Below are 12640 nucleotides of genomic sequence, written 5' to 3' on the forward strand. Positions count from 1 at the left end.
GGGGCTCATATTCCCACTAACTACTTCATTAACTATTTCTTGCTCACTGACTGACAAAAATGCCTTAAAAGATTCCAAAAGAAATGCTTTAGTAATGCAAGATTCACCAAACAAGCACACAGTTATAAAAGCAGGTGAGAGCTGGATAGGGAGATACCTTTCTTGAGAAAAACCATACACAAACACTCTAGCAATAGCTTTCCATTGCTCACTCTGATAATCATGCCGGATAGCTGGAATTTTTTCATTGGCACCTACTGTAGCAGATACAAAGAATTCCTGCCAAAACCCTGTAAGTATATCTCTAAATACTCCACGCCCTTCACCTTTCTCCATTTGCCCTCTGTCATCAATAACTTTAACTATAACTATTGAATTTAAAATTTCTTCATCAGAAAATGCATCAATCATGTTATGCTTAAGACTTGATCGGTGTATCACAATGTTACCTGTTGGAAGATTTTCACTTTCCAAAAGAGTTGACAGATTTTCATTTTCCAAAAGCACTTCTGATGAAGTTTCAACAGCTTTAAAAGAAAAAGAATACCGTTAAAAAAAGACTGATTTACAAATAACAAAATGAATTCAACAATAACTCATTAAACATGTGTGACAGCAAAATCTTCAGTAGTAGAACTTTATGATGTAAATATCACAAATAACAAAAGGCAAACAATCCAGCTTAAACCTTTGATTTCATTTTGATGCAAAATGTTTTAACAAACATACCAGAAATATTGGACATATCAACAGAATTTGGATCTTCTGGTTGAACTTCATTCTGAACATTTCCATTGTTGTGAGAACAGTCTGAAATAGTACCAACAGATGGCAAAGAGGTTTCTTAGACAGCAGGTGGATTATTAGTCACTTCCATTTCACTGTGTTCCTCAACTCCAGGATGTTGATATGAAGACATGCAAGGAGGTTCATTAGTAAACGCAGATCTTAGAAACTCATATCACTTGAGTCATCCTATTACATATGAAAATAAAAAATTATCATGATTCTTCCTTTACAACGAAAAAATGTTAAAAAAAGGACAAACAATAAAAAATGATGTTTAATGACTATTCGTAAATTTATTTCTAGCAGAATGTATTTGAAAAAATGAAAAGGCAGACAAGACAAGCATACCTGCACAATACACAGGTCCTCTCGATCATTCAAATGTTCAGGTTTGTTGATTCTGTTGCTTAATGGTTCCAATATCTGTACTGATGGCCTGACATAAATTGGTTTATCTTTGAACACTTTGTGCACCATGAAGCCATTTAATGTTTGGTTCGGTGCAAGACAGGGTGGATGCAATGTATTGTGGACCGACATTACGATTTCAATATCTATATTGTGATCTTTTAGTTTGTCACCAAACGCATTTCTCACATGCATCTCTACTTCATATCCCTTCCATTCTTTCATCAGCTGGAAGCCTAAAATAATATGACCATTTTCCATTAGATTGACTCTTGCGCTTTGGCGGGGGACAGCGTTTACATTTGGCCCTGACAAAAGGACTATGTCTCGTATGAAAGGACCACTTGGCCCCTTAATATTGCCTTGGTTCTATGGACGAAACGGTGGCAAAACTGGTACCTGTGCTCGACGTTGCTGTTGATTGTTGTAAATTTATGTCGTATCCTCGGCCTCCGCGATTAAAAGATCGCGCCACTTCCTCGTTTATAGACGATAATTCAGAGTTTTCACGACATGGTGAAATAACTTCTGACAATTCTTCGACTCGAGCTAAAATGTTGTTAATAAGTTGACCTGCTCTTGGTGACCCGTTACTCGCATTCGCATCCATCTTACAATTGCTACTGTGAATTTGGCACCACAATGGGCACCCACATATGGGCACCACGTTCAATACAACAGTCATCACAATAATCATCATCATATTCAACTAAAATTTATCATTCAAAATAGACCACGCAGAGAATAGAGAGTAAGTCCCTCAACAGGACTTTATTGCTTTATTGTTTTTATCAATAAATTTCAGTTGAATGCGGTGATGAATTGTGCTGATGATTGTGTTGTTAAAAGCAGTGCCAAATTCATATTAGTACCAAATATGCAGTGCTACATGACAGCCACCGTCTGCCTCATGTCCAATCTTCAGTTAGTGCGTGCACTGGTTCTCGACCATTGAGTTCTATAATAACTGGAGCGGCTATCTCAAGCGCGGCCTTAGATATCTGATGACGCCAAAAAAATGGCGGATTTCGTCCTTTGCCGCTGAGATTTACCGAAATTGACCGCTTTTCCGAAAATTTCACAATTTCCCACTCCCTCCTGAGGAAAAAGTGAGGAAAATGTACGTGTGTATTTGGGATTTGGCAAGCAATTTTTGATGAAAACGTTAAAACCTACAATTCGTAACAGCGAGTCAACCTAGCTTCCAGTTATCGGCTCCTACGAGGATGTATTTATAACTATCGACGAAAGAGCTATATGTCGGCTACACATCTATGAATGCAGATATGTCGTTTCTTTACCAGCGTCAAACTTGTTTGATCGATTAAACTCTTTAGTCTATACAAAAAGTATATCATAGTTCATCTCCACGGTTCACGAGAAGTTAGCTTAATTTGTTATCATTGCTATTTTTCTTCTTTTCATGCAATGGGCAATGGCTTTTTTCGCCACAATTGTAGGATTTTACTTGTTTCTTTTAAAAGTACATATAAAATCTCTGATATTTACGGATTTCTCTGTAATTGAGTTTCACATGAAATTTCAAAAGACTCAAGTCTGCATAGGTTTGGTAAATGAAAACAAACAATATTGTATAGAAATTACTTTAAGTAACCTTTTGTGATGTTCTGAAGTGCAACTGCATCAAATACTTGTAAAGTTGTAGCACATTTTGATATACAGTACAGTAATTTTAAAGGTTTCATCACTGAATCTTTAATGCTTTAGTATAGTGCATTAGATATTAGTAACATTTAAACAACACTCAACTAAAATATTTTGATAAAGATATGACATGATTTAAACATTATGTTATATAAAACCCAATGGCTTATTCAGTTTAATGCTTCACATCTGCATCAAGTCATCATCAATCTCAGTACAAATGTTTACATAGACACAAACTTTATGGCCTTTCCATTTTATATGTTGTGAATTGACATTTAATTAAGCATCAAAAACAAACAACCTTCTTGCCATCTTTTTTTGGTTCATGAACTTTTACTTCAAAGCATTCAAGGCATCATTAGTGAATCCATTGTCTCCATCCATAGAATTTGACCATGATCAAATTAAATAACTCTGGATAAGGCAGACAATAAATCAATTATCTTTACAGCATTATCACTTTTTTAAGACTCTGCCTGGTCAATAACATCTTCCAGTCATCTTTACTCTTGGTCTTCCCTGCATGTTGTCAGCAAATAGAACATAACAAGCTCTGCTCCAAATCATGGGTACTGTTGGGGCTGATCATTTCTTCTTGATACTTTTCACAGAGCAAAATGTGTGCAGGGTCTTTGCTTTAGGGAAACTATTTTGCAAATAGATAGGTAAATTTTACGATTTCATGCATTAACAAATGACAGAAAAGTATGCAGAATTTTATAGACAAAAACAGGAAAACATCAGTATATTTGGCGTTCAAGTCAGTCTTAAAATTACGATCTATGGAATGATGATAAATTATGATCAAAAATTATGTATTTTATGGCTTTTCAAGCATGTATAATTGCTTTTCAATCGTTGACGGACTAACAAAACAAACAACTACCTCACCTGTGAGAAGCGATATGTTCCTTTTGTGGAAACTACGACATCCAACAATTGAACGATTTGTTGGCATTATAAAAGAAATGCCAAAAAAGATATCGTCACAGAATATGGAACTAACGATATCCATATTCTGTGATATCGTGTTTGTTTTTGAAAAATTCTTTATAATTTACTATAGACACCAGGGGGAGGTCGAGAATATTATTTTTCTGCAAAGCGATCATTTCAGCGGAAATACGTCCGTTGGCCGCCATTTTTTTGGCGACCTCGCCCCAGTAAAGATAGCCGCTCCAGTTATTATAGAACTCAATGTTCTCGACCGGGATTTTTTTCTCGACCGAGATTTTTTTCTCGACCGAGATTTTTTTCTCGACCGGGAATTTTTTCTCACAATATATTTGCTTTACTGAACTGCCATCTGCAAATTCTCAATGATAAACACGTGTTTCTCAACATCGGTTTGCTTTCTCAACGGAGATTTTTTTCTCGACCACCTTTTTTCCGAAATGGCTTGCCATAGTGTTTTACCTTATTGCAAATTTTCTGAATATCTCTGTCAGTTGGCCTTGATTCACTGATCCACCAAAGGTCAACAACCATTTTTACTGAAATTTTTAAGAATGTTACAATAGTTTAGCTGGCGGCGAGTTCGTTTCGAATAATGGCTTTTTGCTATAAACTTTCGTGCTTTAAGAGTATTACGATATTAGTTTCGGTCATATTACTATTCATTTTTATTGTTACAGGAAGGAAGACGAGACTATGCAAGCCTTGTCTTTACAATACTAGCATGGGAATAAAGAGCGATAGAAAAGCGTTTACCTTTTTAATGAGAGAGCACATCCGGACAATCTGAAGATGCAAGCATTTTGCATTCATGATAGCCAACAAAAATATTCGCAAGAACCGGTCCAAGTGGAGAACCCATAGCCACCCCGTCAATTTGTTTATACATGGTGTCATCAAAACTAAACTCCACACCCTTTGTGGCAGCCATCATTAGTTCTCTAAAGGCATTCTCAGACATGTCCGGCAAAGTCGTGTCCGAGTGAAAAAGATTTTGAGCACAAATTTCAATGGTTTCTTCCAAGGGCACATTAGTGAAGAGACTAGTTACATCGAAAGAGCACATCGTTAGATTAGAATAAATTGAAAAATTTTGTTGTTTAAGCTCATCAGTAAAAGTAAAAGAGTCTTTTAAAGCGTATGTTGAAAACCTCTCCAAAACGGGCGAAAGTACCACTGACAGTTGTTTGGCTAGCTCATGTTGAGCTGAGTTAATCATGGCTAGAATTGGTCGAAGTGGAGCGCCTTCCTTGTGAATTTTTGGCAAACCATACATACGTGGTCTCTCTTCTCCCCCTTGGGCGGACTAAATTATAAAAATTTTCATTAATTTGGTTTGATTTTCAAGTTTAAAAGAAGTGTTTGCAATTTCCTTTCTAATGTACTAGTTTTATCGCACTCTGCAATTTTCCAAGCGCGCAGAACTTATTGTTGTCTTTCAAAATATTTAGCATTTTGCTGTTGTAATCTTCTCTGTTTTGCGAATATTTTTGTTGGCTATCATGAATGCAAAATGCTTGCATCTTTAGATGGTCCGGATGTGCTGTGGTATAAGCGTTATGTGGATGACACCTTTTCTTTGTTTCATAACGATAAAAATCGTTAACTTTTTCTTAATAAACTTTGCTCTCTTCACCCTGCACTAAATTACACCTCTGAACTAGAGTCAAACAATCAATTAGCTTTTTTAGATGTTCTCGTACACAAACGCAATGGTCAGCTCTTAACAAGCATTTATCGCAAAGCAACTTTCGCTGGTCTGTACACACGCTTTGACTCTTTCCCTTCGCATAGAGAAAAGATTTCTTTAGTGAAGTGTATGATAAAGCGAACGCATAGATTATCCTCAAAAGAGTTTATTGATAGTGATCTTATCTCACTGAAGAATATTTTTGTGTTAAATGGATATCCGGAAAAGTTGCTAGACAAACTTTTCTTATCCACTAACAATGAACGTAATAAACTTTTCGGGCCAGCCAAGCGCCCTGTTTTCCTTAAACTTCCCTGGATGGGTAAGGCCTCTAATGACATCGAGAAGGAAACTAAAAATATCACTGAGAGTTTGTTTTTTTGCATGCAATGATGTGGTCTTTATATTCTCAAAAAGAACTATTCTTCCATCCACTCCCAAAGAGTCTCTCCCTGCTCAAATATCAAGCAATGTAGTCTACGAGTTTAAATGTGAGTGTGATGCTCGCTATGTAGGTAGGACTTCTCAAAGGTTGAGGGAAAGAATAAAACAGCATGTACCAGCTTCTGTCAGGAATAAAACTGTTCCTTTACCACAACTACCAAAACGTAGGTGTAAAAGTGAAAATCCGATTCTATGTGATTCAGGGATTGGAAAACATCTTTTAAGCAACACTCGCTGTGCCAATGCTTATTCTGATGAAAACTTTAAAATTATTTAAAAATGTCTCTCGTTATTCCAGCTACGCGCCATGGAGTCAGTATTAATTAAATTGATTAATCCTGTCCTTTGCCGGCAAAAGAATTACGTGTTTAATCTGTCTCTGTTTTAAGTGTCATCTCTAAAAATAGGGGTGACATTGACCTTTTGTAACATTATAAATATAGCATGATTTGGAGGTTCTCATTTAGCACACGTTGACACCTGATGAGTAGTCTGCCGAAATGCATAGTGTCTTTTTCTAGCTGTAAATAACAGTTCCTTTGAATTGTTGGGTTAGTGTTATGGTTAAAACAGGTCTTTTAAGAACTATTACATTGTTATTATCACCATTCACCATGGTATTTGCTATTTTGAAATCCATCACAGGTAATTGCTATAAACTATAACTGCGAATAAAATAAGAACAATAAAAGGCGTGCGCCGATTGGTCTATAGCCGTGTTTGCATTAGCCAGTGCAAAATGATTTGAGCTAATGATTGCAATTGTAATTTACCTCTTTAAAAATTTTATTTATCTTATGGCCACATTTATCTTAATTCACCAATGTACAATCAATGACATGGCCGGCGTGCAAGTCTAAGTTAATGATATGTTATTTAAGATCATTGGCACAACTTGTTTCTTAGAAATGTGTTGTCTTTACTGTAAGTCAACACCGAAATATTTACCTCCGCACGACAAAACGTGTGGGCTGGCTATGGCGCTGTCTACAAAATCGTATTACCATAATAGTTAAGAGTCAAATTTTTAAAGAAGGATTTACGGTTTTTATGTCACGTGATTCTTAGCCAAGTTCTACGTCATCATTATTTACCAATAGGCTTGAAGGAGACCCGTTTTTGTTACCATCATATGCGATCGTTAACATGTTGCTATCTTTTGATTTTTCACCAAAATCTCCCCACTCTATTTCGTCATCTTCTGTTACTTGTTTTAGTTGTTCGAACCATGTCTTGTAAAAATCATCAAAGTCTGCAATAAGTTGTCGTATTTTTGTCGTTTTTTGTCTTATCACTTCAATTTGTTGCATTTCATTTTCCCGGCGTTTATTAGTATATTGTGCCAAACGAGAACCGACCAATGCTTGAAGGATTCGAGACCTGTTTTTTTTCTTTTGATTATTCGCGTTTTCTGTTAATCAAAATAATATGAAAATTAACTTTTTTCATTTGAAAGTCATTGTCCATATGCTAACACCAGCAAAACAAGACACTTCACTAACTGTATAAAAATTTAGAAATGATGAACTCCCAAACAATTCCAGCGATAAATATGGCGCCTATTACTCCTGCCATGATGCCGAGGATTTTCTTGAACGTGCCTTCACGAAGTAAATCCTGAGATGCGAGGAGTTCTTCACTTGTTTCGTCTGTCGGGTTCTACACAACATTTCATAACACTTGATTCGTTTGATTTCAACCATTTTACATTATGAACTATGCATAGTGTTTCGTACGATTTGTTATGCATGCTATGCATGGATTTTTAGGAAGAGCCACACAAAGTTCTTCCTTTTTCATTGTATTGCAGCTAAACGTCGCGAGAGCCCAGGCCGTACGTATGGCGGGCGGGGTGTCACACCCCACAAAATTTTCTTTGGAAATGCAGTCGGTAAAAGTACTGTATTAGTCGGCAGAAAAAAGCATTTTGACGACTAAACAACAACATTGTGGATAGTTTGGATTAAACTTAAATAAGACTTAAGAGACTGAAATTTTGGTACAAATCAAGGGTAACATTAAGAGCAAGACAGTTAGTCGGTAAACATGCAGTTTGAACAGTGTCAGTAAATTACTAACATGAAGTAGATAATGCATGATAGTTCATGACTGTCTTCATAATATTACTTCTATGTAGTTGAAATAGATTACCGCGATCTTCATTAATAAATTAACGCATTTCAATTAAGGGGTGTCATTTAGTAGAGCTTGAAAATTATTGAGGTTTTGTCCTCCAAATGCTCCAATGTATTCGGTACAAGTTCGTTGGCCATTCTGTTGAAAGGATTATACACAACCCTGATAAACTTTCTAAGAACGGCTCTGGCGAGAAAGCCACTCTTCTCTCTTGTACAAACTAATGCTATTGATGGCTTGATGAACCTACCTTCAGAGGGTGAATGTTATCTCGTATGCTTTTGAATATTTTTTGTGGATAGTTTTTGACGTATGCCCTGAAACATTGTGTAAAATTCTCGGAGCCTTTACTTAAAACAAAACCGTAGTTGATTGGCTGTTCCAGATGATCCTTAATTCTCACTGGTTTTTCCTTTATAATTTCATGATAGAATGACAAAAGATAGCTGTCCATGATAACCATATCCAGTTCTGATTTCTCCACTAGAGTTTCGATGACTTCGTTTGGTGTTTTGAATCCTGAAATATAAATTCTCGACGGTTGAATATTGGCGTATTGAGTTTGTAACGTCCCGCAAAGAAAAGGTAAAGTTATTAAAAAATGGTAGGATGGTACAGAAAGCTTTTACTTTTTACGTTGGCGTTCATTCCTGTCCCTATCATTTCCTCTTGGCTAGCACCAACAGTACCCATCTAAATGCACGGAATTTCATCTTATCTTTTGTTAAACAGCTTCTTAAGCCAGTAAGCAGACTTACCACTGATCCGTGTATGATTAGCTGATACTGAATAGATGCATATAAAGATGCAGTTACCATAGCAGTAAAGATTGCAATAATGCTCATTCCTATAAGTATCCATATGATACAGAACACTCGACCAATGAAGAAACGAGGTGCGCGATCACCGTACCTTAAGCAACAAATATATAGAACGAACACTTTGGTGTTTATTACAATAATCATCCAAATTCTTACCCCACGGTTGTCATAGTAACGACTGCCCACCAAAATCCTTCCCATACGCCATCTGTGAATTTTGTTGGAAATTCAAGCGGTCTTGTAAATCGAATGAGATCCTTAAATAAAAATTAATGTATCTTAACTTCCTTCTGTCATTCCCTTTATGTATATGGTGGCCGGCAATCACTTATAGGGCACATACCAAAAGCCACATTGACATGCCAGATATTATGGCAGCAAGAAATATAAATATCAACATAGGCCAAGCTAGAGCAACTGTCCGAAACAAAACAAATATCTTTCCTTTTTTGTTTATTTCTGGTACAAGCAAGGTCGTCTTAGGAGCTGTCAGTAATTGCACCACCGGAAGTCCTTTGAATTCTGAAATTTCTGTGTTCTGAAAGCTGATTGGAAACATTATGTCTTCATGCTGGTATTTCGATTCTAAACTAACGAGCTCTTCAAACGTTCGAATATAACGACCATAAACTACTTTGGAATCTTTGTGACAACATGTTGGTAACATATCATTAATGACATCAGCGATTATTCCTTTTAACAAAGTTTTGTTGGAACCATTGTTGGAACAGTTTACCAAAGAGCTATAAGGTCCATAGTTAGTCCAACGAACCGACAATGGTAGACCTTGTTCACACCGCTCATCTAGAGACAGTGTCGGATTAAAACTTTTTCCTAAAATGTGAAAAAAAACGTTCATCGAAAAAATTACAAAACCATTACCAGCTACAAAAGACAAATAAGATGTAGGTTTGTAACTCTAGATAGTAATAAAATTGAGGTTGACCGAATATCAATGATGTAAATCGACTTAATTGCCTTTTTCGGAAAAATTCATCATATTTATGGTCAACTATACTTAATTTTCATTATGGAATTTTTGTAAATGTATCTTACCTTTAAAACTGACATTCGATTCTTGACATTCGTCCGGTTGTTCTACAGCTTGGACATTGTTCAAATCGAGCAGTATATGATTTTTGCTAATTTCCTCTTGCGTGTTTAAGGCTGCAACAACATGAACAACAAAGTACAGCCATTGTACAAACTGCAAAATCACCAAATTTCTCATCTCTAAAAGATGAAAGGTAATCGTTTTTATTGTGGTTATCTGTAATAATATACAGTAAAACACGTGCGATCGATAGTCGTGTTTTCATTAAATCGATCCAACCAATTTGTCTGTTTCGCTTTGTTGTTATTTTATAAAAGTAATAACAGATGTTTTTTTTTGTATTTGCACTGGCTTACGCAAACCTTGGGGACGCTGGTGACTTGTTAAAATTCTTGAACTAATGCAACTCCCGATCTTCGATGACTGGCTTGCACTGATCTGCTCTTGAGTCCCCCCAAAAGGCTCCTCGGTTTGCATAAGCCTGTGCAAACACAGCAAACATCTTTTATTTCTTAACTATTACACTGATTAGTAGCTAGATAATATTATTCTGACTATAGTATATTATACAGGCTATTGTATACAATAATATATATAAGGCATCACCTTCTTAATATTTCCAAAATCCAAGGCTTTAGCTACTACTTGGCCCGATAATTGGAGGGTGGGCAATATTCATAATTCATGTCCTGCCACATATTAAGTTCCTTTCAAACCAATTGTTTTCTGCGGATGATAACATGCATATATGAATATTGCTCCCCCTCCAATTGTCGAGGAACTGAATACATATATATATATATCTGAATCTCTTTGCTCCATAGATTTGATTGATGAACAATTTACAAATCAAAGCTTCATTTACCTAACATAGTGTATTTACTTAAAAAATAGTATGGTGCTATGTTGTTGAGAAATAAGAATCGAAATATATTGCAAAGTAACGCTACAAATGCAATACGTCTCAACGCTTGCACACTGCGCCAGCAATTTACAACTAGTAAATATTTAAAACTATATTAAATCGACAACTGACATATCTAATTAAACTAACATACCGCAACCTTGAAGCAAACCTCCAGTTTTAATCAACTTATGAGTTAAAAACATGAAATCATTCCTCACACTATAATATGCCTTCTGCCTTCTGCTCTGAGTTTCATAGTCATATTCAAGTTGCCTGTCTTCTTAAAATGAAAAAGAAGTCACACTGTTTTAACTGTGAACAGACGGCATCTACTTGAGGAAAATTAATGATTGATAAGCAACACACCAAATTGTCTAAAAGCCATATTATCTATTTATTATATCATTTACTTTCATTATTAGTAATACTTTCATTATTAGTATATTGTTTCTGCAGTAGGACAGACAGTAACTTATCTTTCAACTGTATACTGGTGAAAATATTAAAAACCTTTTTTATTTCTCTTTAAAAGTAAAATTTATCGTCAGTATATATAGTATAAATGAACATTCCATTTGATTCCGTCGTAAAATATCATCAAAAACATAATACAATTTATCATTAAATCTTTCGCTAGTTTCAAGATCTCTAATGGGAAATTAAATAAAACATTTCATTTGGTAGAAGTTCTCCCAACAGCATTTACACATAGATGTATTCTTTGGCAGTTAGCTACTTAAAAATTTCTTTCGTGCACAGTTTTGGAATGTTGTCAAGAATGAAACAGGTCCTATATATTTACTAACACATTATGATGTTTGAATTGTGCTTGAGTCTATAGCAACGCGTTAAATTTATTTTCTGATCTACATGATTTATGGCAATAGAAAGCTCGTAGGGTTTGGTTTTTGTCCGCTTTCAAAGTGTACACAGCACAAGTTTGATTCTTCTGTTTATCAGATCTTCTTTTTGACAAAGAAAACTCTAAGCCATCTGGTATAGTTTTCTTGAACTACTATAACCTTGTATGATTATAAACTTTCTTTTGAAATATTGTATTTAAATCTTCATTTCCTTTTCCCTAATAAGTCCTCAATCATCTCTATTTAGTATTGACATACCTTTCAGTTGAAATGTGATTTCACGGTGAAGATTCCAACCTTTAACTAAATCCTTTTGTTATGATACTTGTGTTTATTAATGATTAGAAGTATCTTTGTCGTAAACACTATAATCTCGTGTCGTCAGTTAGACAGTTTCTGAGGAAAATGACACAGAATGATTATTATAGTTTGGTTCAACTACAACAACTTTAAGCGGATGAATACTGCCCTCAGTACGAAAAATGATCCACGCTCATTTCGACACTTACCTTTGTGAAACATGAAAAATTTATTGATTATCATTAGATAAAGATTATTTCGCATAAAGTTCAATTATTTATTCGTCTGCTCCTCTTTCCATTAGCCTTAAAACCAATATTTTTTTACGAAAACATTGAGTGTCAAATTGAACGAACCGCATATAACTGATAAAATAGAAATACAGTCAAACTAACATGAAAGACATGCAGCGAAACCAATAAATATTAGATTCATCGGCATCTTTTGGCTATTTTATGTCGCAGTTGGAAATGATTAGATGAAAACAACACCGCAGTCTAACTGGCATATGTTGCAAAAACGAAGACGAAAAACTGCTAAAAACTATCTGCAAATATGCTATTGTAATTTATTTTAAAAATTAGTCGTTTTCTATTTGCTGTAACT

At 35.3% G+C, this 12640-nt stretch overlaps 3 protein-coding genes across 3 annotated transcripts; all 3 read right to left on the bottom strand.

Annotated features, from left to right (window-relative positions):
* Positions 1 to 433: 433 nt before the first annotated feature.
* Positions 434 to 2169, bottom strand: LOC124441291. Its single transcript, XM_046991739.1, has 4 exons — positions 1597 to 2169; positions 1138 to 1433; positions 730 to 975; positions 434 to 527 (listed from the first exon to the last, which is right to left on the bottom strand). Exons 1-3 carry the CDS (start codon positions 1898 to 1900, stop codon positions 949 to 951), a joined length of 627 nt encoding a protein of 208 aa, XP_046847695.1. The 5' UTR covers positions 1901 to 2169; the 3' UTR covers positions 434 to 527; positions 730 to 948.
* Positions 2170 to 4579: 2410 nt separating this feature from the next.
* Positions 4580 to 5095, bottom strand: LOC124441700. Its single transcript, XM_046992167.1, has one exon. It carries the CDS (start codon positions 5093 to 5095, stop codon positions 4580 to 4582), a length of 516 nt encoding a protein of 171 aa, XP_046848123.1.
* Positions 5096 to 6721: 1626 nt separating this feature from the next.
* Positions 6722 to 12404, bottom strand: LOC124441289. The gene is made up of 10 exons (XM_046991738.1): positions 12244 to 12404; positions 11993 to 12130; positions 9967 to 10143; positions 9254 to 9744; positions 9067 to 9167; positions 8848 to 9001; positions 8719 to 8782; positions 8340 to 8608; positions 7456 to 7612; positions 6722 to 7364 (listed from the first exon to the last, which is right to left on the bottom strand). The coding sequence occupies exons 3-10, from the start codon at positions 10139 to 10141 to the stop codon at positions 7018 to 7020; spliced, it is 1758 nt and encodes a 585-aa protein (XP_046847694.1). The 5' UTR covers positions 10142 to 10143; positions 11993 to 12130; positions 12244 to 12404; the 3' UTR covers positions 6722 to 7017.
* Between the last annotated feature and the right edge of the window lie 236 nt (positions 12405 to 12640).

Source organism: Xenia sp. Carnegie-2017, unplaced genomic scaffold (genome assembly GCF_021976095.1).
Source record: "Xenia sp. Carnegie-2017 unplaced genomic scaffold, XeniaSp_v1 HiC_scaffold_20, whole genome shotgun sequence".
NCBI classification, from domain to species: Eukaryota; Metazoa; Cnidaria; class Anthozoa; order Malacalcyonacea; family Xeniidae; genus Xenia; species Xenia sp. Carnegie-2017.

Coding starts and splice junctions, on each gene's coding strand:
- LOC124441291 (XM_046991739.1), bottom strand. CDS start 1,900: ATGATGATGATTATTGTGATGACTGTTGTATTGAACGTGGTGCCCATA. Junction 1,434..1,596: donor AACAGCAACGTCGAGCACAG/GTACCAGTTTTG, acceptor ATATTATTTTAG/GCTTCCAGCTGATGAAAGAA. Junction 976..1,137: donor AGGACCTGTGTATTGTGCAG/GTATGCTTGTCT, acceptor CATATGTAATAG/GATGACTCAAGTGATATGAG.
- LOC124441700 (XM_046992167.1), bottom strand. CDS start 5,095: ATGTATGGTTTGCCAAAAATTCACAAGGAAGGCGCTCCACTTCGACCA.
- LOC124441289 (XM_046991738.1), bottom strand. CDS start 10,141: ATGAGAAATTTGGTGATTTTGCAGTTTGTACAATGGCTGTACTTTGTT. Junction 9,002..9,066: donor GTTACTATGACAACCGTGGG/GTAAGAATTTGG, acceptor TTGTTGCTTAAG/GTACGGTGATCGCGCACCTC. Junction 7,365..7,455: donor CATTTCTAAATTTTTATACA/GTTAGTGAAGTG, acceptor TTTGATTAACAG/AAAACGCGAATAATCAAAAG.